The following is a 26,572-nucleotide window of genomic DNA, read 5'->3' as shown; positions in this document are numbered from 1 at the left end:
AAGGGCCGCATGCATGCTTGATTGCGACCCTGTTCAAAGTCTATGGGAATGATGAAGGTTGATGAGCATCTTGGGCTACTTTCACACTGGCGTTTCTGGGTCCGCTTCTGAGATCCGTTTCAGGGCTCTCACAAGCGGCCCAAAACTGATTAGTTCAGCTCCAATGCATTCTGAATGGATAAGGATCCGTTCAGAATGCATCAATTTGGCTGCGTTTGGTCTCCGTTGCGTCTTTTATGCCTTATTCACAAGTCCGTGATGAAATCCGTGACCAGATGGTCATTGATTCATCCGTGAAGATTTCGGTGTTTGGTTGCTGTGTCCGTTTTTTTTTTCTTTTCTGTTTGTTGTCCATGTTCCACAGACACTGTACAGCTGAAAGTTAATGTTCAGAGCATCTCCTATAAATGGTCCGTGAAACACGGATCCGTCCTTTTTTCTTTTTTTTTTTCTTCACGGACCCGTAGACTATAGTGGACGTGCTGAATCTGTAAACACGGACAAGAATAGAGCATTCTTCCATGCTAAAACCACAGACCCACGGACTGTGCTAAAGCATGAATGTGTGATTACACATTAAAATGAATTGGTAGGTGTTCTGTCCATGGAGAACACGTACAGCACACATCTGCAAATCACTGACATGTGAATAAGGCCTTACTCTGCTATCTCATTCAGTCTAGGGGTACTTTCACACTAGCGTTTTAATTTTCCGGTACTGAGATCCGTCATAGGGGCTCAATACCAGAAAAAAAGCTTCAGTTTTGTCCCCATTCGTTGTCAATGGGGACAAAACTGAACAGAATGCTCCAAAATGCATTCCGTTCCGTTTAGTTGTGTTCCCATACTGGAGAGCAAACCGCAACATGTTGTTTGCTTTCTGTCCTGGGATGCGGAGCAAGACGGATCCGGCATGACCCACAATGCAAGTCAATGGGGACGGATTTGTTTTCTCTGACACAATCAGCCACAATAGAAAACGGATCCGTCCCCCATTGACTTTCAATGGATTTAATGACTGATCCGTCTTGGCTATGTTACAGATAATACAAACGGATCCGTTCATGACGGATGCATGCGGTTGTATTATTGTAACGGATCAGTTTTTGCAGATCCATGACGGATCCGCCCAAAACGCGAGTGTGAAAGTAGTCTAAGCTGTAACCGGATGCATTCATAGCAGATGCAGGTGGTTGTATTATCAGTAACGGAAGCGTTTTTGCTGAACCCTTCTGGATCCAGCAAAACCGCTGGTGTGAAAGTAGCCTAATAGACTTTAAAGGGAGCGGCAGCGCGCATGCTTGATTGATGCTGCTTTCAAACAGGAGACCTTGTTCTGGCAATCGGCAGGGGTCCTAGCGATCGATCCCCAATCAGTCTACCAGTTATCACCTTTCCACTGCATTGGTTGTAATTTATTATTAGAGTACCCCTTTAAGGAGGAACTACTCACAAGAACTGTTTTCTGTCTTTGTACACTGTTCTATAAACTGTTCACATGCTTTACAGGAATTAGCCTTTGATCCATATGAATCCTACGCTCAGGATATTCTACGACCAGGTTTTCATGATCACTTTCTTGGCCAGCTTTCGAAGCCCGGTGCTGCTCTTTATTTACAGGTATGAGTATCTTAATTTTCATTTCATCGGTTTGTACTTTCTAAAATCAATATCTGGCACTGTAGGCCAAGATTAGGAGATGTTTAGATCGCCCTCCTTTCCCCAGAATTAAAATTAAAAATATAAACCTCATGAGTTATGGTTACAACTGCTTGGCCCATTCAAGTGGTCCGTTTGTTTGTTTTTTATTGTATTTCCATGGTTGCCTAAATTCTTCTTCCCCCATTTTTTGAGGTAAATAGAGCTTTTCATATTGTACCAAATTGGAGGCAAAATCGCTTTCTGATATGACTGATCCTGTTGCATGAGGGATCTGATTGACTTATAACGGGATCTATTAAGATTAGTATTTTGATGGCAAGAGTAGAGTATACTATTCTTGTGGTTAAACACTCCGGAATCAGTAAATTATATGTACCTAAAAATTGCTCCACTAAAATAGATGACTTGTCCTGCAAAAATCAAGCCCTCAAACAGCTATATCAATGGAAAATTAAGGGGCAATTTAAAAACAATTTTTTATTTTTATTTTTTTAATGAAATGTGTGATTATTGTGTGAAAGTACAGATGTAGTAGAGTTAACTAGGGTTACACCGGGTATCGATGCCACCCTAGTTGCATACCCAATCGATACTTTTGTACCAGTTCTATTCGATACCGGGATTTGCCTTTTACCGATACTAGGCTGCGCTACTCAGCCGCCTAGAATCACAGAACATGGCACGCGCTGCTCTCAGCGTGCGCCATTTCTCCTCAGCAGAACAAGGGAGAAGGAAGCAGTCTCTCCCTCCCCCTGTGCTGCTGCTGCCACCAATGAGAGGAGAGGAGGGGCTGTGGCCACTGCGCCACCAATGAAGATAATTCAAGTTTAATACAGATACAGGAGGCGGGTGCCGGCAGCAGAATCACATAGCCGGCACCTGGCCTCTATGACAGGGGTGTGTCCCGCCCCTTCCCCCCAGTATTAAAAACATTGGTGGCCCCCCCACCCCAATATTAAAGTCATTAGTGGCTCAGTGCGCCCCCCCCCCAATCTTCCCAGTATTATAATCATTGGTGGCAGTAGCCACAGTGTCCCCTCCCCCCTCTTCATTGGTTGCAGTGGTAGTTCCAATCGGAGCCCCAGCAGTGTAATCGCGGGTCTCTGGTTACCATGGCAGCCAGAACGCTACTGAAGCCCTGGCTACCATTGTAAGCTCTCTGCTGCTGTGTGCACAAAGCACAGGGAGAGTGTAAAGTCCCATTCACCCTAATAGAGCTCTATTACGGTGAATAGGACAAGGGATTAAAAGATCCCAGGTTCTAGCCCCTAAGGGGGGAAATAGTTTATTAAATAAAAAGTTAAAAAAAGTCACAGTCTATCCCAATTGTACATATAAAGTGTTTAAACAATAAATAAATAAACATATTACATATCGCCACATCCGAAAAGTCCAAAGTATTAAAATATAAAAAAAAATCTCCTATGTGGTGAACGCCGTAACAGAAAAAAAATTAAATTAAATTCGCGCGATTCGAATTTTTTTTTGTCACCTTGTCCCCCCACAAAATAGGATAGGACTGTTCGATTATGGTTCGGACACTTCATAAAATGCGGAATGCATGCGGCTTTTTTGGTGTCTTTTTTTTATTATTTTTTTTTATGGTATCGAAATCTAATCCAAATTTTGGTATCGTGACGACCCTAGAGCTAACACTCATGCTTTAAGAGACGTGTTATCCAAACTAAATGCTTTAGGCTACTTTCACACTAGCGTTCGGGGCTCTGCTTATGAGTTCCGTTTGAAGGCTCTCACAAGCGGCCCCGAACGGATCCGTCCAGCCCTAATGCATTCTGAGTGGACGCGGATCCGCTGAGAATGCATCAGTCTGGCACCGTTTGTCCTCCGCTCCGCTCAGCAGGCGGACACCTGAACGCAGCTTGCAGCGTTCGGGTGTCCGCCTGGCCGTGCGGAGGCAAACGGATCCGTCCAGACTTACAATGTAAGTCAATGGGGACGGATCCGTTTGAAGTTGACACAGTATGGCTCAATTTTCAAACGGATCCGTCCCCCATTGACTTTCAATGTAAAGTCAAAACGGATCCGTTTGCATTATCATGAACAAAAAAAAATATATATATTTTTTTTTTTTTTGTTCATGCTAATGCAAACGGATCCGTTCTGAACGGATCTAAGCGTTTGCATTATAGGTGTGGATCCGTCTGTGCAGATACCAGACGGATCCGCACCTAACGCAGGTGTGAAAGTAGCCTAAAGCGAACACCTTCAATTGCTTTTCAATAGCTTTTGTTTAAGATAACGCAATGAGTTAAGAATTTGGAGTTTGTGTTAATCCTGCTACATCTGTAGTAAAACAAGAAAAAAATTAATATTTGCTATCTCTGTATTTCATACTGATCCGTAGGCTAAATGTAATTTGTTGTTTATTGAGTAGGGTGAACAGCACAAAACTTAAAACGCAAAAAAGAAATGCCGGAGTTGCTGGTCTCCTGACCGTATTAGGCCTCATGCACACGACCGTGCCATTTTTTCCGGTCCGCAAACCGGGGATCCACAAAAAAACGATCCGTCAATATAATGCCTATTGTCCGCAAAGCGCGGACAAGAATAGGACGTTATATTTTTTTTGCGGGGCCGTGGAACGGAGCAACGGATGCGGACAGCACACGGAGTGCTGTCCGCATCTTTTGCGGCCCCATTGAAGTTAACGGGTCCGCATCCAAGCCGCCAAAACAGCGGCTCGGATGCGGACCCAAACAACAGTCGTTTGCATGAGGCCTTAAGCTGATGATTAGAATTACTTTATGTTCTATATATGTTTTACCATTAAAATGGCCTTTTATGAGTCTTATTATTGTCATCAGCAATATTGTGGAATCTTATACTCATTCTTGCTATGCACTTCTAGTCTATAGGAGAAGGTTTTAAAGAAGCTGTGCAATACGTTTTGCCTCGGCTACTTCTAGCACCTGTTTACTACTGCCTGCACTACTTTGAATTTATTAAGGTAAGACCGCATTCATGTGTTCATTGCAGTCCGGCTTTTACGTTTGCTATGTTGCCTTACCTTTGATACTGTACATTAGAGAATTGTATAAATGGTGATGAAAATTTATGTTCACCACTGAGCTCCTTTAAATCTGTTAGGCTACTTTCACACTTGCGTTGTTAATTCTGGTATTGAGATCCGGCAGAGGATCTCCGTACCGGAATTAAGCAGATCCGTTTTGATTTTGCACATCTGTTAAAACAAAACGGAAAAAAAAACGGATCCGTCACTAAATACATCCAAGTTGATGGGTGATGGATCTGGTATTTTAGGCTTTTTAAAAAAAAAAATGATCCGGCACTGAAAACAATGTAAGTCAATGGTGAAAACCTAAAAAACCTGATACGTCACCCATTGACTTTCGATGTAATTAGTGACAGATCTGTTTGTTAGTTTTTTTTCCGGCTTGCAGCGGTTTTTTGTCCGGTCACAAAATGCTACTGGAAGGAGAGACATCCTGATGAGTCCTGAACGGATCTCTTTCCATTCAGAATACATGAGGACTAAACTTAAATGTATTTTTTCCGGTATTGAGATCCTCTGCCAGATCTCAATACCGGAAAACAACAACGCAAGTGTGAAAGTAGCCTTAGCGGAGTTAGAAGTGTGTGTCCTGCATATGGAACGGTATAGACACACGGTCGTATAACAGCCTGTCGTTTGAGTTCTGTGTTGCTATTGCAGGTACGAAGAGCATTTTTTACAGTTCCCTAAAATAAAAGTTTCGGTTTGCCATAGATGAATCTACAACTTTACATAACATAAAACAATTTATACTCTTTAAAGAAGTATCTCTATCTGGGCATTTAGGACGTATCCACAGGAGATGCCATAAATATCCAATAGGTGCAGTTAGCGCCCCGTGTCGCGTGCCTCCGGGAATGGAGAACAGGGGCTGTGCATGCCTGGCTCTCCCCATTTACTGCTATGGGAGTTCCAAAATAGCCAAGCACGCCTACTCAGCACAACCTGCTCTCCATTCACGACAGCGCTCGGTGGGATCCCACTCTGAGAGAAGAATGGGTCCTAGTGGTGGACCCTGCACTAATTGTTCAGTGTCCAGATTGGAATGCCATTTTATAGAGAAGCTGTTACATTGGACATGTCGTATGGAGCAGGAGGAGCTGAGCAGATTGATATATAGTTTTGTGGATAAAGACTCAGTACAGACAAGCTTTTAAACCACGTGTTGGGCAGCATTGTCACTCTTAAAGGCTGACTTCTATAGTTGTATTATCATTGTCATTTGAGGACTGTCTTTATGCACTTCGGAACATACCAGACACGTGTTTCTCTTTTGGTCCCTGCTTTTTAGCAATTAGAAGAAAAAAGTGAGGACGAGGAAGATAAAGAATGTTTGAAGCAATCCATAACTGCCTTACTCAACCTTCAGAGCAGTATGGAAAGGATATGTTCGAAGAGCCTGGCCAAAAGACGTCTCAGGTACCCAAAGTATTTCAACATAAGTACATGTGACTGGTACATCTGCCATAGTTAATTTGTCTAAAGGTATTGACCATTGTCATGTAATGATGAAGATCCCCCAAAAACCGTGATTGCCTTTGGTCCTATAAACACCACGCTATGACCCTTCATTTGTTGTATGCAATAGGAAAAGCTCCTGTTGTATGCCTGCAGCGGAAAGTACCATGGCCCCCAGTGTATAGCTATAAAATAAGTCGTCCATAGTACAGCGGCACAAAGACACTCATATGGCCCCTGTCAGATGAATGGCGTTCAGCATGTACACAGTAACCATAGATCCCTAACATCGTGTGAAGGGGGCTTTTAAAAGGAGATTTATCAGATGATTTAGCCCAGGAATGCTCAACCTTCGGCCCTCCCAGCTGTTGCAGAACTGCAATTCCCAACATGCCTTAATAGCTGTAGCCCTACCAAATGACTCTAGATTCTTCGTAGGCTTTTAGCAACATATACATATACGTTTTTTGCAATTACTGCATCTTCATTATGATTGCGAGAATTTTTTTATCCATTATGCAAATTAGGTTGGAAGTGTCACGGGGTAGTCCATTTCTGGCAAGTGCTCTGGTTCTCGCTTGTGAGCCTTGCCTATTACTTCCCCTTGTGCCTTGATTGGCAGCATTTTTGATGCCATCCACTTTTGATGCCACCCACTTTGGTCGGCGCTCGCTCATTGAAATCTTGCATGTGTGTCATTTGAAAAATGACACTTGTGCAAGAAATGGCTTCATGAGGGATCGGTCATGTCAAACTAATTTAATCAGTTTCTATGCGGAGGTAAGTTCTAGACTTGACAGCGGTGAATCAATGGATGTTGTATATCTGGACTTCTCCAAAGCATTTGACACTGTACCACATAAAAGGTTATTATCTATAATGAGAATGCTCGGACTGGGAGAAAACTTCTGTATGTGGGTAAGTAACTGTCTCAGTGATAGAAAACAGAGGGTGAAACTGGCAATAGACCGTGTTGGGCTATTATATCTTTGCGTTCCCAGCAATGCCACCACTGAACATCTGTAGTGAACCAGGTAGATTTAAAAAGCCTGGTTACCAACCAATGTATTATACATCAAGGGTCCATATATTTAGCCCCGGATCTGCCACCCTGCTGTCCGTATACTTGACAGTCCGAGTGGTCACCCGGAGGACCCCTACCACCAATAGAATAGAAGGCAAACTAATCATGCCCAGCCTTGCTCAATGCATTTCTGGTGAACCTGTATCGGGCACCTACTCAGGAGCTTATGGGCAAAGACTGCAGAGTAACTGGTTAGTTGCCTAAATGAAGAAATTGGCGTAGAACGCCGCACATGGTTTGTGCAGCCGGGGACCCGTCTGAGGCGGCCAATCAGATGAGAGGGGCATGTCCGAACAGGACATATCGCCCCAAGTCACGAAGTACCATCTCTAAGTCATTCATTATATGCCTCTGCCCATGATGTCTCTGTCTAGGGGGATCCTTAGGCGGCTTGTTCAGCTAAAAAACTGTGGATAACCAAAATATGTATGATTGGGAATAGTGAAAGCAAAGGTGGAAAGCTAGAAACTAAAACACTACCGCCAGCTTGATCCTGTCAGCTGTATAGAAAAACATTGAACAGTGTGTTGCATCAGTAGCGTTGACATCAATCCAAAAGATGACAAATGAGCGCAGTCCATAAGAAGAGTTGGATGACCCTCAAGCAATTTTTCATAGTGATAAATAAATACATCACCGCATCATGCGGTCTGATGAATGTAATATTGAGAAGGGGTACAGACCTTAATAAATGCATTCACCCTATCAAAGTGACTAAATCCATTAGTCATGACAGTCACCTGGACGTTAGGGGATGTGGAAACAATCGCAGGATGGTCACTCAGATACAAAGATCTCAGATTGCCATCTACTCAAATTCCCCCAGTAAGTGATGCCTCACCCCTGGATACATTTCTAGAGGTGGTTACCCAGAAATTAAGTCACCTTGAAGGACAGGTCCCATGCCATCTGAATTTTGACAAATCGTAAACTAGAAGGACTCCTCACTGGAAAGGGGCGAAGAAATTATTATAAAACAGTCCGATAAGGGAGGGAATATCGTGATCCTTCATAGACAACAATATATAACTATGTGTGATAATATTTTATTTGATCATCAATGTTATGAGATCTTACATGAGAACCCTCTGGACCAGTATCGCAAATGTTTGGTTACCATTGTGAAAGAAGCATACACCACCCTCCTTGTAAATAAAGGTGAGATGATCTTTCTGCTTCCCCCACATCCAGTCATGGCCTGTTTTTACAGACTGCCTAAAGTACACAAAGGCTGTAATCCTCTTTAAAGGGAGACCCATAGTGTCCGGTATTGGGAGTTTGAATCAGAACATTAGTGTCTATGTGGACAGGGTTCTGCGTCCGTTTGTTACCTCTCTCCCATCTTGCGTACGTGACACTATGGATGTCCTTAACCACATAAATGATGTCATTTGTGAGGAGGACGTTCTTGTGGCCAGCCTGGATGTGGAGGCTTTGTACAGTTCTAATCCCACATACAAGGGGATTGGAAACGATTGACTCTACTTGACTTGCCAACCTCTATCTGGTCTGGTGGGAGAAAGAGATTGTTTTTGGGGAGTGGTCATCATGTGTCCAGCTGTGGCTGAGATACTTTGATGACATTCCGATTTTGTGGATGGGGGATGCCCTACAGTTTCATGCCTTTGTGGAGCAGCTCAATATCAATGAGGCTCTTTTTCACCTCCACAATTGATCATGACTCCATTACCTTCCTGGATCTAACTATTACTAGAGGAAGGGATGGGCGCCTCATTACGAGGATTTATAGAAAACCCACAGCAGCTAACAATCTTTTTCAGTGGAAGAGCCACCACCCCTGGGCACTGCGAAAGGGCATACCAAAAGGACAGCATCTTAGAGCGAGACGCAATTGCTCGGATACCTTGGATTTTAAAATGGCGGCGGATAATCTGAGATATAAATTTAGATCAAGAGTTTATCCGGATACTGTCCTAAATGAGGCTTACCATCATGTCCGATGCAGTGACAGAAAGGACCTACTGATCCCCAGGACCAATGATAAGAAAGATTAGGTCATCAGGATTATGATACTGGACATCAAAAAGTGAGAGAAATTCTCACTCTGTAGTGGAGTATTCTAAAAACGGATCCTGACATCAAACTTTCCGGAGGGGACGCAATCTCAAAGACTGACTGGTTCATAGTTTTTTAAGACCTGTACAATCTCGCACATGGCTTTCTACAGACATTAGGGGCAACTTTAGATGCAGTGGCTGCTTCGCATACGGCTCTATGAAGGGTTAGCAAGGTGTTTATCAGCACCGTCGCGTCTCAAAGTTTTGCGATCAGGACCACAGGAGTTATTTATTTGATTACTTGCTCCTGTGGCCTACAATATGTTGTTAAAACCACCTGTGAGTTAAGACGACGTGTAGGCGAGCACTTAGGGGACATCCGCAATTAAAGGGACACCCCCTTAGCCAGACACATCGTGGACTTACATGCAGGAGACTCGGGGGTGATTAGTTTTCAAGGCGTTGAACACATTCGCCAGTCACCCAGAGGGGGTGACATTGATGATAGGCTTTTGAGAAAGGAGCTTGAGTGGATTTTCCACTTATACACAGAAAAACCTAGGGGTCTGAATGAGCGAAGCAGCAACACTTGCTTCATTTAGCTCCTTATCTGATTCATTTATTTCTCTAAATGACCCACTATTGCCGCTCTCATTATTGATAGTGTGTTCAGGTCGATCATTCCTTGTATCAGCCCCTGGGCAATGGTCTTTGTATCTGAGTGACCATCCTACGATTGTTCCCACATCCCCTAACGTCCAGGTGACTGTCATGACTGATGGATTGAGTCACTTTGATAGGGTGAATGCATTTATTAAGGTTTGTACCCCTTCTCAATATTACATTCATTAGACAGCATGATGCGGTGATGTTGTATTTATCACTATGAAAATTAGCTTGATGGTCATCTAACGCTTATTATGGACTGCGCTTATTTGTCATCTTTTGGATTGATGTCAACACTACTGATGCAACACATTGTATCTTCTGAATGCAATGTTTTTCTATGCAGCTGACAGGATCGAGCTGGGCGGTAGTGTTTTAGTGCGTACTTAGAGATGGTACTTCGTGACTTGGGGCAGTATGTCCTGTTCGGACACACCCCTCTCATCTGATTGGCCGCCTCAGACGGGTCCCCTGCTCCTATCCTGGGCACATCCCTATTTAAGTAGGAGAAATCAGTGGATGCGTACGGCCAAACTAGCGCCGAAATGGCTGTACAAACCATGTGCGGCGTTCTCCGACAATTTCTTCATTTAGGCAACTAACCAGTTACTCTGCAGTCTTTGCCCATAAGGTCCTGAGGAGGTGCCCGATACAGGGTTACCAGAAATGCGTCGAGCAGGGCTGGGCATGATTAGTTAGGCTTCTATTTTATTGGTGGTAAGGGTCCTCTAGGTGACCACTCTGACTGTCAAGTATACGGACGGCATGGTGGCAGATCCTGGGCTAAATATATGGACCCTTGATGTATAATACATTGCTTGGTGACCAGGCTTTTTAAATCTACCTGGGTCACTATAGATGTTCAGTGGTGGCATTGCTGGGACTGCAAAGATATAATAGCCCAGCACAGTCTGTTGCCAATTTCACTGCAGATGGTTACCTTATCACTGTGGCCATCTATAAACAGTGCTAATAGGCATCCGCAGGTTGATATAGGGCAGTGATGGCGAACCTTTTACAGACCGAGTGCCCAAACTAGCCCAAAACCCACTTATTTCTCGCAAAGTGCCAACACAGCAATTTACCCTGAATACTACAGTCCAGTCTAGTATATCTTCCATGTACTTTATCACTTAGCTATAATAGCTGCCTGCGCTGTTCATTGTGCGCTGCCTGCGCTGTTCATTGTGCGCTGCCTGCGCTGTTCATAGTGAGCTGCCTGCGCTGTTCATAGTGAGCTGCCTGCGCTATTCATAGTGAGCTGCCTGCGCTGTTCATAGTGAGCTGCCTGCGCTGTTCATAGTGAGCTGCCTGCGCTGTTCATAGTGAGCTGCCTGCGCTGTTCATAGTGAGCTGCCTGCGCTGTTCATAGTGAGCTGCCTGCGCTGTTCATAGTGAGCTGCCTGCGCTGTTCATAGTGAGCTGCCTGCGCTGTTCATAGTGAGCTGCCTGCGCTGTTCATAGTGCGCTGCCTGCGCTGTTCATGGTGTGCCCTGCACTAATGAATGGCAGGAGAAGTCTAAGGCATATTGGTACACCGTAGACATTTTCCAGGGTGCGGGTGCCCACAGAGAGGGCTCTGAGTGCCGCCTCTGGCACTCGTGCCATAGGTTCGCCACCACTAATATAGGGGATAGCTGTACATATACTTACTCCTATTCAATAAATACTTTATTTGCCTAACTCTAGATTTCAAGAGAGGGATCAGCCATATTTTATAAGTATCTTCAATAAAGTGTTAATATTTTTTAACCGTCTTATTATACTTAAGAGATTCCAAGTAAAACAGTCATATAAAATATAGTCAATCCTTTCATTTGCCCGACCCGGATTTCGCCTCTGCTTTAATGTCATGTGTTAATGTTTTTTTTCCAGCTCATGATTTCATTTTTGTGTTCCACATCTTTACAATACAATTTTTTAGTCCTCCCACACCTCGGAGAGAGCACTCTGTTTTATCGGAAGTGGGCAGGCATCTCTTAGGGTTTAGCTACATGTTGATTTTGGGTGTGACCCGTGTCGCGCGCCCAAGTATCACAGTTTGGCAGGGCAACCATAGAAATAAATGGGGTTGCAGCACGCCTTTCATGTTTGCCACCACAACAAAATTGCCCAAAATCCAGCAGTGTTGTTTTTTTTTGCGATCTTGCACTGCAACCCTATTCGTTTCTATGGCTGCACTGCCACACTACGAAGCTTGGGCGCGCAACAGGTGTCTCGCTTCCGAAGTTGCCGTGTGGCGGAACCCTTGTTCTTGTAGCTACTGCCTTTCTAGTGTTTGACAAGTATACAAAAGCCATATTACATTTACTGTATGTTGTGCCCACTCGCTGTAATCGGCATCTTTAGTACTTTCTTTTTTTCTTTACTGTAAAAACATGGAGGCTTTATACACTTTCAGAAAAATCTTGAAAGCAGTTGAAGTGGTTTATTTCTTCTTGCGGCACTTTGTCCGGCCCGGGTCAGTATAAACATTATGTAGAGCATGCAGAGAAGTGGGAGAGGCCGAGTCCTGTCTATTGTTTGTAAAGGAAGTGACATTAAAGGCAGGCGATTCTTATTGTCCTCAAAGATATTATAATAAGCCGACACTGCAACCTGCAGCTCGAGACCTTCTCCTACAGGGAGCCGTGAATGCCCAAGAAGTGGACATTTTCCAGGTTCGGCTATGTAGAAGCTTCTAATTTTACTGCTGTGAATGTATCGGTCTTCTTCATTTATTTATTTATTTATTTATTTATTTTTTATTATTATTTTTTTTAGAATACTCCATCATTTGTAATGTTTGACTATTTTGTGTCATTTATGTTCATTGCTTTGCAGTTAGGGACTTTTCTTCAGTTTTTATATTGGGATGTACTAGCATTTCGTAGATCTATTGAATTTCGTATTCAAGTAAATGGGACAGAGGAGCTGTAATTACACCTGCTCGCCATAATGCTGGCGAGGTGCTAGGAGTCAGACCCCCACCAATATGATATTAATGACCTATCCTAAGGGTCATCAATATCGGAAACTGGCCAACCCCTTTAAGGCTGCATTCAGTCAGTGTTTGATCAGTGATTTTCATCATTAATTATGAGCCAAAGCCAGGAATTGAGCCTACACAGAGAAAGTATAACGGGAAGATCTGCGCTTGTGCTGGTCTTTTTGGCCGACACCTGGTTTTGACCATCGCTGATTAAACACTGGCTGTGTGAAAGTGGAGGAACAGATTCTGCTTTGACCTGAGACACCGTAGATGTTCATGGAGGTCATTTATGAAACTTAACCGCGATAGCAGCCAATTAGACTTGTCATTTTTCCAGTTTAATGGGGTTGTCCGGGAGTAGAAAAATGTCTGTTTTCTTAGAAAAACAGCACCACACGATTCAGTCCAAGCTATTGTCTATGAACATCATTACCATCCCCCCCCCGCCTTCCCTTTTTCTTTCTTTCTTTTATTTTTTTTTACTTAAAGTTTTATCTTCTGCTCTTTCTTCGTTCTATATTTGGTCCATATGTGAGACTGTTGTTAGCAACCAGTCTTTTTCCTTCATATCTATAGGATAGCCACCTAAATTTGCATCTTATTTAGTATTTTTGCTCTGTTTCTTTGTATATTGTCGCATTTTTTTCTGTTTGGTGATGTACTGTGTCTTGTAGAGGACTATGGTTTACTATAATTGTTTGTTACTCTTTACTTTTCTGTATAAACTCAATAAAATGGATTATTTAAATAAAGAAACAGCACCACACCTGTCCACAGGTCTTGTAGGGTACGGCAGCTCAGTTCCACTGAAGTGAAGGGAGCCGAGCTGCAATACCACACTCAACCTGTAAACTGGCGTGGTGCTGTTTTTGAAGGAAAGCAGCCATGTTTTTATGCTCCTGGACAATTCCTTTTAAGAAATGAAAGGTGATCTCTTACTAATGTACAGTTTTTATAAACGAGGCCCAAAATTTTTAAAGGCGTTCTCCAGGAATGATTTAAAATGGCCGCCAGCTACGTGTCCTTGAATGTGAGCAGGACTGGTTGCCTCCCCTTGCACAGCCTCCTAGGAGGGTGAGGGAGTGGATCCTCACTACACATTGCGCTCTGGCACTTGCATAGACTATGTAATGGTGAGTTTTCCTGTCAGGCTGCTCAGCCATATTGGCATATTGTGGGCAGGATCACATCATTACCGTCTATGGTAGAGCAGTTTATTGTGTAGCGAGTCCCTGCTGCTCTGCAAATGGTGGCAACCAGTGCTGCTCACATTGTAGGACAGATTGCCAGCTGACATTTTAAATCCTTCCCGGAGAACCCCTTTAATGCGACTGTAATTGACTGGTCTGAGCAGTCCTATTTTTCTAGGATTGGACTGTGCATGTGATGCTTCCCCAGTAATCCGTTTCCATTTCATTCCACAGCGAGTCTGCATGTCGTTTTTATAATCATCAAATGAAAGGAAAACAGTTAGCCATTAAGAAAATGAACGAAATTCAGAAAAACATCGACGGATGGGAGGGCAAAGACATTGGACAGTGCTGTAATGAATTCATCATGGAGGGCGCCCTAACACGAGTCGGGGCCAAGCACGAGAGACACATATTCCTCTTTGATGGCTTGATGATCTGTTGTAAGTCAAATCACGGACAACCTAGGCTACCGGGTGCAAGCAACGCAGAATATCGGTTAAAGGAGAAGTTCTTTATGCGGAAGGTACAAATCAATGACAAGGATGACACTAATGAGTATAGACATGCCTTTGAGATTATCTTAAAAGATGAGAACAGTGTTATTTTTGCTGCTAAATCAGCAGAAGAGAAGAATAACTGGATGGCCGCCTTAATATCGCTGCAGTACAGAAGTACATTAGAACGGATGTTGGATGGGACTATAATGCAGGAGGAGAAAGAGGAGCAGTTGCGCCTCCCCAGCCCCAAGCTGTACAGGTTTGCAGAGCCGGACTCGGAAGAGAATATTATATTTGAGGAAAACGTACAACCCAAATCTGGTATTCCCATCATCAAGGCTGGGACTGTAGTGAAACTCATCGAAAGACTAACGTATCACATGTATGCAGGTATGGTACCGCTGGACCGTCTCCACAGGCCTGCCACAAAATCACAAATTATATATTTTTTTTCCTGTTATGTCGGTCACCTAGTTTAATCTAAAGCGTGAAGCCAGCCACGACACATTCAGTCCGTATTAGGCCTCCAGCAAACAAGTGCAGGTGAAATCGCATAAGATCCACACTATTTCTGTGCGTTTCTGCACCAAAATTCACAATTTTTAACAGCAGTTTTTGGTGTGGATTTGATGTGGTTTTGCAGCAGATTTCACCCTTCCTTTGAACAGTGTGAAATCCACAGCTAAAACCGCAAACACAACTGACATGCTATAAATTTGGAAATCCGAACGACAGGTCAATTTTTCGCACAAAAAAAAAAAATCTAAGTGTACATGAGATTTGTGTCATCTCATACTGCTGGTACTGTAATACGCTGTGGTTTTTCAGCACACAAATCTGCTCCGAAAATTCATACATATTCCGCAACATGTGCAGGTGGCCTTAAGGCTGGGTTCAGACCTGAGCGTCTTACAGCGCGTTCCTACGCACTGTAAAACGCTCAACAGGCAAGAACCAATGTTTCCCTATGGGAATGGTTCTCACCTGAGCGTTTCACAGCGCGTACGATCGCGCTGTAAAACGCCCGACGCCCCAAGAAGTACAGGAGCTTCTTTGGGGCGTCTTGTCGCGCGTTCCCGTACATAGACTTCCGGGAACGCGCGACAATGGGCGTTCGCTTGTTCCGGAGCAGCGTCTGTAAACGCGCATACAGAGCACTCCATCCCGTACGCTCGGGTCTGAATGCAGCGTAAAGGGCTTCTGTCAGCAGATTTGTACCTATGAAGCTGGCTGACCTGTTACATGTGCGCTTGGCAACTGAAGGCATCTGTGTTGGTCCCGTGTTCATGTGTGCCCGCATTGCTGAGAATAATAAAGTTTTTATATATGCAAATCAGCCTCTAGGAGCAACAGGGGTGTTGCCTTTACACATAGAGGCTCTGCCCTTTCTGCAACTGCTGCACCCTTTCCATTTTAATTGACAGGGGCAGGCAGGAATAATCTCAATTTCACTGCCTGGCTCTGTCTATCAAAGTGCAGAGGGTGCGGCAGTTGCAGAGAGATCAGAGCCTCTAGGTGTAATGACAATGCCTCCGTTGCTCCTAGAGGCTCATTTGCATATATTAAAACTAAATTTTTCTCAGCAATGTGAGCACATATGAACACGGGGCTAAAAGTTGTTGACCTCTGATATAGAGTGTACATTGATATGAGGGAATTCTGTAGTACCCTAATATAATTCTGCTATCAGAATTGTTCTTTATTAGAAGGCACCATCATCTGGTAAAGCAGAGTAGCCTGTTTTCTGCTAAAAGTCCATGGTGTTCATTTGCTCTGATTGATGCTACCTTTAGGGTCCATTTACACATCCGTAGTGTATTGCGGATCCTCAATACACCCGGTCGGGGGCGCACTCCGGAAATGCGGATGCGGAGAGCACATAGTGTGCTCTCCGCATCCATTCCGTCCCCATAGAGAATGAATGGTTCCGCAAAATTGCGGGATGGATGCCGACCCATTTGCGGACGTGTGAATGGAGCCTTACTATTACACTTCTATTAGACTATACTTCCAATTTCCCAATGTTTCTTATAAAGGAAAGGATCTTACAAAGAATCCTTAGTGGTTTATTTGGGATTTTAATATTAGGGACATCCCTATGCCAGGCCTTCAATATCATGGAGATGGGAATCTGACTCCCAGCATCCCCCATGATCTGCTGATTGACGGGGCCATGATGAACCTCAGAACTAGTCATCCCCTTCATTTGGTTACGATGCACCATTTGTAGTGGTTATGTCTGCGGTTATTCATTTGAATGGGACTGAGCTGCAGTACCAGGCACAGCCACTAGGAAATGCATGAAGCTGTTCTTGCACTTGCCAGAGAGCTGCAGGCCCATAAATTGGCTAATTGATGGCTGTGTCAGGAATTCGACCCCCACCAATCTTATATTGATAATCTGTCCCAAGGGTGGACCTTCAACAACAAATTCACTGAAAGCCCATTTAAAAGGAAATTCTAGCTAAAGACATTTGATATCTGCAGGGTATAATATAATGGGGTCTACTACTGTTACAGCAGTCTGTAGGTGCAAAATCTAAAAAAAAAAAAAGCACACATCGCTTAATAAATTTGGCGCTTCTCCTGGCAGTCCATGTACCAGAAATTCAAATCATAGCTGGTGTGGGTTTGAACTAAAATTTATGCCACTTGCCAATCATGCTTCCGCTATGGTGCCTTTTTTTTGGCCACTGCCATTTAATAAATGTGCCTGTGTCTATTTGGCGGAGGTCTTTTCAGTGAAATGTAACTGTCAGAAAAATAGTTTTTACCTGGAATACCCCTTTAACATGAGTACCTTCTGGAAATACATAAAAACTTTATCCTCTCAGTTGTGCCATTTACTATGATAGACTCTACTGATACTTATTTGGTGGTAGAGCTGTATGTAGAAGTGCCAAAGTTTTAGGTAGGTGTGGAAAAATGCTGCAAAGTACAAATCTTTTAGGAAATAGAAGTATTAATAGTTAATTTTTTATCAGTTAACAAAATGCAAAGTGAATGAACAAAGAGAAATCTAAATCAAATTCCTATTGCCTTCAAAACAGCATCAGTTCTTCTAGGTAGACTCTGACCCAGTTTGAAGGAACTCAACAGGGAGGTTGTACCAAACATGTTAGAGAACTGAACTAACCACAGATCTTCTGTGGATGTAGGCTTGCTTAAATCCTTCTGTCTCTTCATGTAATCCCATCCTCAATGTTGAGATCAGGGCTCTTTGAGGCTATATTATTACTTCCAGGACTCCTTGTTCTTCTTTACACTGAAGATAGTTCTTAAAGGGGTTGTCTGTTACTCAGCAAATGGCATTTATCATGTAGAAAAAGTTAATACAAGGCATTTGTGTAGGGCTGCAGTAAACGATTATTTAAGTAATCGAGTATTCTATCGATTATTTTTTACGAATAATCGAGTAATCTAATAAGAAAAACATTCTTAAAATAATGTATTGCTTTATAAAAATGTCCCCCTTTCCCAGTGCCATCAGTTCAGCAGCCCCTCCATGCCATGTTCCCCAGTGCCCCCATGATGGCACTGCCATCAGCACCTCCATCCAAATTGCCATGATATCCCCCTTCCCCAGTGCCTCCTATGCCATCCACCATGTCCCCCAGTGCCATCAGATCAGCAGCCCCTCCATGCCATGTCCCCTAGTGCCCCCATGATGGCACTGCCATCAGCCCCTCCGTCCAGATTGCCATGATATCCCCCTTCCCCAGTGCCGCCATGTCCCCCATTGCTCCCATGATGGCACTGCCATCAGCCCCTCCATGCCATCCAGATTGCCATGATGTCCACCTTCCCCAGTGCCTCCTATGCCATCCACCATGTCCCCCAGTGCCATCAGATCAGCAGCCCCTCCATGCCATGTCCCCTAGTGCCCCCATGATGGCACTGCCATCAGCCCCTCCATCCAGATTGCCATGATGTGCCCCCATGCCATCCACCATGTCCCCCACTCCCCCAGATCAACCTTCCGAGTGCCTAATCACAGGTGCCCCCATTAACCCCTCTTCCCCTCCCCCCCAATACTTTTATACATGGCAAATCATAGGTGCTCCCATTAACCCCTCTAACGCCAATAACTTTATACATGCCAAACCACAGCTGCCCACATTTCCCCATGCCAAATCACAGGTGCCACCAATTTACCAGCCCCCCCCCCCCCCCCCCCCCCGCGCGCGCGCCTCTGCTAACTTTATACTTACCTTTCAGTGCAGAGTGCGCCGACACACGGAGTCCGCAGGAGACGCGTCTTCATCCCAGCATGCACTGGGGACCTGACGTCACACACAGCGTCAGCCAGCGCGCTGACGATGTGTGAACGCCAGGTCCTGCAGCGCGGTGCCGACGGGAGGCCACGGAGCGGTGAGTGAGAAGCTTAATTTCACTCACGCTCCGTGGTCATGTGATTTAAACGAATCCTCGATGCAGAAAAACTGCATCGAGGATTTTTTTGCCTCGATTACATCGATTAAATCGATGAATCGTTTCAGCCCTACATTTGTGATTGTCCATATTGCCTCCTTTGCTGGTTGGTTTCATTTTTCAGTCATATTATACACTGCTCGTTTCTATGTTACGGCCACTGCTGCAATGGTTGCACACTATAGGAAAAAGCACTGGCCTCTTCGGTGGCCAAGACCATGGGAGCGCACATAGGCCACCTCGTGTCTGCACTGCAGCAGTCGCCTTGGTTTCTCAGCTCTGAGGGCACCAGTAGTTCTGACCAAATCCTCAACTTCATTTGCTGAAATGCATGCTCAATATTGCCTGCAGAAATTAATTGTACCGCTCTCCAGTCCTTTGGCGAACAAACTGCCTTCTGTTACAGCCAAATACAGTGCAAAACATCTGCTGCAATTTTCTGCACCCCAGTTCTTATGTTTTTGTGCATAGTTGAGTCACTTGGCCTTGTTTTTCACTTCAAATGTATGGCTTTTTGGCCGCATTTCTTCCATGAAGACAACTTCTGGCCAGATCATTGAAATCGGAAAATCGCTAGAACTGTCAGAAACCAGTGAGACCCAGGTCCACCCAGTTACTGTTCAAAGGGAAGTAAGCATGATGTGTCTCGCATCTGCTGCGCTAAGGGTACTTTCACACTAGCGGCAAGGAACGCTGGCAGGCTGTTCCGGCGGGTGAACAGCCTGTCGAATCCGTGCTGCCGCTAGTACACGCGTGCCCCCGGACTACTGCTCTGGCCCCATTGACTATAATGGGGGCAGGCCGGAGTTCCAGCGGTAGCACGGCAAACATGCCAAGAGAGGGCCGGCTTGCCTCTAGTGTGAAACTAGCCTAAATTTCCTTGGCCATCCACTGCTTCTATAGTCCTCAACATTGCCGGTTTCTTTGTGCTTCATCAAAAGAGCTTGATACAGGCAGATACTTAATTATTATGCAGCACCATCAGGGAGGCGTCTGATTAGATCTGAATTTATTCTGCAGCAGGACAGTGACCCCAAACATACAGCCAGTGTCATTAAGAACTATCTTCAGCGTAAAGAAGACCAAGGAGTCCTGAAAGTGATGATATGGCCTCCACATAGCGCTGATCTCGACATCATCGAGTCTGTCTAGGATTACATGAAGAGACAGAAGGATTTGAGAAAGCCTACATCCATGTTAGATGTTGTTAGGCCTCTTTCACACTTGCGTTGTCCGGATCCGGCGTGTACTCCACTTGCCGGAATTACACTCCGGATCCGGAAAAACGCAAGTGTACTGAAAGCATTTGAAGACGGAACCGTCTTCCAAATGCTTTCAGTGTTACTATGGCACCCAGGACGCTATTAAAGTCCTGGTTGCCATAGTAGGAGCGGGGAGCGGGGGAGCGGTATACTTACAGTCCGTGCGGCTCCCGGGGCGCTCCAGAATGACGTCAGAGCGCCCCATGCGCATGGATGACGTGATCCATGCGATCACGTGATCCATGCGCTTGGGGCGCCCTGACGTCACTCTGGAGCGCCCGGGGAGCCGCACGGACGGTAAGTACACTGCTCCCCCGCTCCCCGCTACACTTACCATGGCTGTCAGGACTTTAGCGTCCCGGCAGCCATGGTAACCACTCTGAAAAAGCTAAATGTCGGCTCCGGCAATGCGCCGAAACGACGTTTAGCTTAAGGCCGGATCCGGATCAATGCCTTCCAATGGGCATTAATTCCGGATCCGGCCTTGCGGCAAGTGTTCCGGATTTTTGGCCGGAGCAAAAAGCGCAGCATGCTGCGGTATTTTCTCCGGCCAACAAACGTTCCGTACCGGAACTGAAGACATCCTGATGCATCCTGAACGGATTACTCTCCATTCAGAATGCATTAGGATAATCCTGATCAGGATTCTTCCGGCATAGAGCCCCGACGACGGAACTCTATGCCGGAAGACAATAACGCAGGGCTCTTTCACACCTGCGTTATTGTCTTCCGGCATAGAGTTCCGTCGTCGGGACTCTATGCCGGAAGAATACTGATCAGGATTATCCTAATGCATTCTGAATGGAGAGTAATCCGTTCAGGATGCATCAGGATGTCTTCAGTTCCGGTACGGAACGTTTTTTGGCCGGAGAAAATACCGCAGCATGCTGCGCTTTTTGCTCCGGCCAAAAATCCTGAAGACTTGCCGCAAGGCCGGATCCGGGATCAATGCCCATTGAAAGGCATTGATCCGGATCCGGCCTTAAGCTAAACGTCGTTTCGGCGCATTGCCGGACCCGACGTTTAGCTTTTTCTGAATAGTTACCATGGCTACCGGGACGCTAAAGTCCTGACAGCCATGGTAAAGTGTAGTGGGGAGCAGGGGAGCAGCATACTTACCGTCCGTGCGGCTCCCCGGGCGCTCCAGAGTGACGTCAGGGCGCCCCAAGCGCATGGATCACGTGATCACATGGATCACGTCATCCATGCGCATGGGGCGCTCTGACGTCATTCTGGAGCGCCCGGGGAGCCGCACGGACTGTAAGTATACCGCTCCCCGCTACTACTATGGCAACCAGGACTTTAATAGCGTCCTGGGTGCCATAGTAACACTGAAAGCATTTGGAAGACGGTTCCGTCTTCAAATGCTTTCAGTACACTTGCGTTGTTACGGATCCGGCAGGCACCTCCGGCAACGGAAGTGCATGCCGGATCCCAACAACGCAAGTGTGAAAGAGGCCTTAGTTCTCTAAGATGTTTGGCATAACCTCCTCTCCGAGTTTCTTCAAAAACTGTGTGCAAGTCTACTTTGAGGAATTGATGCTGTTTTGAAGGCGAAATGGTCCCAACAAATAGTCATTTGCATTCACTTTGCATTTTGTTAATTGATAAAAATAAACTATTAACACTTGTATTTTTGAAAGTATTCTTTGAAGCATTTTTCCACGCCTGCCTAAAACTTTTGCACAGTACTGTATGTAGGCAGTAGGTATATAAAATATACCTATATGTTTCATAATAATGTTATTTGAGTGTTAATTTGTTTCTGGGCTTTTTCTATTGATTTTTAAAAATAACTTCATGACTCAAACCCAGGACAGACATTTGACTTTAGAGAAAAAGTTAATTTTTTCCACTGGACAAGAAGTGACGATAATGGAAAAAGGGGGTTCTTGTCTCCAAGTTGAAACAAAGATCTGCCGTGGTTACTCTATTTTTGGACTCCAAACTGCTCTCGTCTTAATGAGTGCCGTGTGCAGCTCCAGTGTAAGGAAATGACTTGTCTGCTGTCTTGTCCTTCTTAATTAATTGTGTTCCAATGAGTCGCTGTTTGGGTCCTGACTCTCGCCTACCAAGAATTGTTCTCCAAGTCTGAGTAGATCTATTTCTGGTTCTTCTTCTCTTTTTTTCTTGTGTGTGTGTGTTCAAAAATAGCATTTGTGCGTCAGCAAGAAGTCTGTTTCCTTTCTTAAGGAATTCAAGAGAGATTGTTTAGAGCTAATTGCAGGTCACAGTATTGTTTTCTGCTATCTATAAACTGCCTCATTGACAGTACAAGAACACACGATATAAAGAACGCTGGCTCTTTCCACATTAGAGAATATACTAGGCAATGGCTTACATTGCAGTTCCCTAAAAGGATATGATTGGAAATTGGATGACCTCTTTAACCTACTGTGAACGATCCCAGCAGCGATTGTTCATCCTCACGATTGCTGCCTGTAAGGCTACTTTCACACATGCGGTTTGGCATTCCGGTTTTGAGATCTGGCAGATGGTCGCAAAACTGGGTCCGTTCTGTCCGCGTGCATTCTGAATGGAAAGAGATCCACTGCAAGCTGCGGCTTTCTGTCTGGTCATCGAAACGGAACAAACTGGATAGTCGCTAAAAACAATGCAAGTCAATGGTGACGGATCTGTTTTTATAGGATCCTAAAAAACTGGATCCGTCGCCCATTGACTTTCAATGTATTTAGTGACGGATCCAGGTTTGTTCCGTTTTTTTTCGATTTCACACAAACCGCATCCTAACGGGACGGATGCATCCTGATGTGTAATTAAAACGGAAACGTTTTGGTCAGAGTTTGAGATCCTCTGCCAGATCTCAAAACCTGCAACCAAAACGCATATAGAAAAGTAGCCCAAGTGGAGCTGAACGATCGGGCGCGGCGACCGCACAGCTATGGACAGGCCACCGTAGAGCCCAACACCTCAATATCATTGAATGTGTTTGGCAGTAATTTAGGAGATTTTTCTGCCTTTCTTAGGTTGAGGTGTTTAGCAAATGTTTGACAGTAATAGAAGCGAATAGTGGACACATGAAATACATAGAATATATTTAGTTGTTGAGACTGAGGAAATATAGAGGTTATATTGATATGTGTGTTGGGGGGGTTCTACCCCTGGGATCCCTGTGGAGAAGACTAAAGGCTCTGGCCAACATGGTGTCCTCGCCTTCATTGTTTATACAGGCACAGCCGCCGTTCCTGGTACCGCAGTGCAGTCCTGTTAATGGGAGTCTGTCACCACAGTATGCCATTATACACTGCTTACATAGTACTGTAGCATAACTATAGTTAAATCAAATGGTACCTGTCTCCTTTTCGTTTTGATGTTCACCAAAGGAAAAAAGGCAGTTTTATTCATATATAAATGAGGGCTCGCAAGTGCCCCGGCCGCTCATCCTTCTTCTGACATAACCCCTCCCCAGCCTGTTGCTTGGCCCACCCTGTAAGCCTCATGCGTCATCCAATGTACTGGCTGAGATCCCGCCGGAGCATGCGCACTGCATGGAGCGATGCTGCTGCCCACAATGGTCATCACAGTGCGCATGCGCAGACGGAATCTCATACAGTAAACTGGATGAACATCAAAACGAAAGGAGACGGGTACCATTTGATTCATCTATAGTTATGCTACAGTACTATGTAAGCAGTGTATAATGGCATACTGTGGTGACAGACTCCCTTTAAGTAAACCCTTGAAGAAGACTTTCCTCATGCCTTCTGCCTTTGGCCGAACTATGGTTGTTATCGTAGATACTGACTGTTTGTTTTCTATCAGGTTTCTAGAGTTTTTTGTTAGTTTTTTTGGGTTTATTTTTGAGTTTTTTGTAGTGTTATTATGATGTACATATTTAAAAAAGTACTGTATTACATGGCAGTAGACATGCCGTACATAACCTTTGGGATCTACAACCACACGATTAAAAGCAACATGTGATTCAGAATATGAAAGATTTTACTTATGTAAGTTTCGCTACCTCACGTGCTATTGAAATTCTGTTCTCAGATCCCAACTTTGTGCGAACATTTCTCACAACGTATAGATCTTTCTGCAAACCACAGGAGCTTCTGAGCCTTCTTATAGAAAGGTAAAGTTCCTCAAAACAATAGAACGTGACTCCATATTTTGTATTTCCGTCATTCTGCTCTCTTTTTTTCTTATTTAGTATTTATTTGCAAGTGAAGTTTTTTTTTTGTGGTATATTATTATATAGACGCTTGCAGATGGAGTTGAAATAAGCAAATGTCCTTTCTCGCCCATATTTATTGGGGGACACAGAGACCATGGGTATAGCTATGTCCTCTAGGAGGCGTTGACACTAGATAAAGCTGTTAGCTCCTCCCCTGGCAGCTATACCCCCTCCAGCCTGGAGAGAGAGCTTCAGTTTTTTTCTAGTGTCAATAGGAGGCAAGACCTCCCTGCTCTGCAGGGTAGCTCCTGAAGATTTTTTATTTTAGTTTTTTTTATTTTCCTTCTTTTCAGGTGGGAAACAGTGGTCGCCTCGCCTCCCTGTTCTCCCGGGGGAGCACGCCAGCGTTGGTCCGCCACGCTGCCTCCCCCCTCACAAGAAGACAAGGTGGACCAGGGCAGCCTCGCTCCCCTGCATCCTGCCAGCAGAAGGGTCACCCACCCAAGTCCCTCTTCCAGCGTCCTGCCACTACGGTGCCAGCAGCTGAAGGGGTGACCCTGCTGTAGAAGATGAAGGGTGAAGATGGCGGCAGGACAGAAGATGAGGCGAGTACACGGGACTAGGTAAGTATTAACCCTCTTCCCCCTCCCTCGTTCATTATCAAGTAGGGACAGCCTATTCCTCAGGGGCCCGCTCTACAATGAGGGCCAATGATTAGCACTCCCACGGGGCGCGTCCATATGTCTGAACAATCTCTCTTGCCACAGGTTTACCCTGTTCTGGGGGCATAGTTATTTCCCCCCTTACAAGGCAGGGGCACTCTCCATAGGGGGTTAATGGCAGAAGTGGTTATGCTCCACCTGCACAATCCAGTTCTACTATGGGGACCGAGCGCACCGATGTGGTCCGGGGCGCTCGGTCAGACATGCAGAGGGGGAGCGGAGGAGACTCCCGCTCCCCGACACCTACCACATGATGTACGCCTTTCGGGAGCGGACGCCGGCGCGCCGCTCCCGAAGGGGTTTACCGCAGAGCGATCGGCCGTGCACCGCTTCGGTGTTCCGGCCCGCGCTTTTCTCGACCCGGCCAGTGCAGCATTTGGTGCCTCCTGATCGGCTGTGCGCAGGGAGGGGGGGCACTCTCTTGGATAGCCGCGTAGCGGCCTGCTGGGCCGCAGCCTCCACCCACCGGTCCTCAAGACTGCCTTAACCCTTCCTGGCCAGCCACCATTCTTTAGGCCGGCACCTGATTATCTGGGGCTCTACCTCTAGTACACTGTGCATAATGTGGAGGAATTTATCCCCTTCCAGCCTCTTGTCATTTAGGCCGGCTTCCTAGTTTAAAAAAAATAATAATGTGCGTCCATACGGGTCCCCCTCCTCAGCCCTCATCACCGCAGGACCATCTTGTCTGTGTGTTCCCAGACTGGGCCCGTGTCCTATATTGGATAAGGAGGACCTTGCATAGTTCCCAATATGCCCTCCGAGGCCGTTTGGTTGATAATTCTCCACCTTCGCAAATCCCGTGGAGGACAGCAGAAGTATTCCCAATCCATCCTCTGGGTCGTTTGGTTAATAATTCTCCACCTGCGCAATCCAGTCAAGGACCTCTGGAATTCCCAATCCACCCTCCGGGGCTGTTTGGTTGATAATTCTCCACTTGTGCAATACAGTGGAGAACCTCTGGAATTCCCAATCCTCCCTCCTGGGTCGTTTGGTTGATATTTTTTCCACCTGCGCAATCCAGTAGGGGACCGCTGGAACTCCCAATCCACCCTCCGGGGTCGTTTGGTAGATAATTCTCCTCCCGCGCAATTCAGTAAGGACCTCTGGCATTCCCCATCCACCCTCCCGGGTCGTTTGGTTGATAATTTTCCACCTGCGCAATCCAGTGGGGGACCGCTGGAACCTCCCCCTGGGGTTGTTTGGTTGATAATGCGCCGCCTTTGCAATCCGGTGGTGAGGCCTCTAGAAGTTCCCATTCCACCCCCTGGGTAGTTTGGTTGATAAGTCCCCACCTGCGCAGTCCACAACTGCCAGGGGCGAGATTCTGAGGGGTAGCCCTACGCACAAGCGAATATCTCCGCACCACCACCCTACCTCCCCGAGTCACGCTCAGACACACCATCCCTCTCAGGGGAGGGTCCGTTCGAGGGGGGAGA

General features: G+C 45.4%; 1 protein-coding gene across 2 annotated transcripts in view; it reads left to right on the top strand.

Annotated features, from left to right (window-relative positions):
* The window catches only part of SOS1 (SOS Ras/Rac guanine nucleotide exchange factor 1), a 125,680-nt gene that overhangs the window by 63,284 nt on the left and 35,824 nt on the right, over window positions 1-26,572 (top strand). For both annotated transcript variants that reach the window (XM_040429582.1, XM_040429583.1), the window contains 5 exons: window positions 1,510-1,620; window positions 4,532-4,630; window positions 5,988-6,115; window positions 14,318-14,973; window positions 24,288-24,369. In XM_040429582.1, coding sequence (XP_040285516.1) covers window positions 1,510-1,620; window positions 4,532-4,630; window positions 5,988-6,115; window positions 14,318-14,973; window positions 24,288-24,369 — 1,076 coding nt within the window. The remainder of the gene's footprint in view (window positions 1-1,509; window positions 1,621-4,531; window positions 4,631-5,987; window positions 6,116-14,317; window positions 14,974-24,287; window positions 24,370-26,572) is intronic.

This window comes from Bufo bufo, chromosome 4 (assembly GCF_905171765.1).
Source record: "Bufo bufo chromosome 4, aBufBuf1.1, whole genome shotgun sequence".
Classification (NCBI taxonomy): Eukaryota; Metazoa; Chordata; class Amphibia; order Anura; family Bufonidae; genus Bufo; species Bufo bufo.
This window is presented reverse-complemented; position numbering and strand designations above follow the sequence as displayed.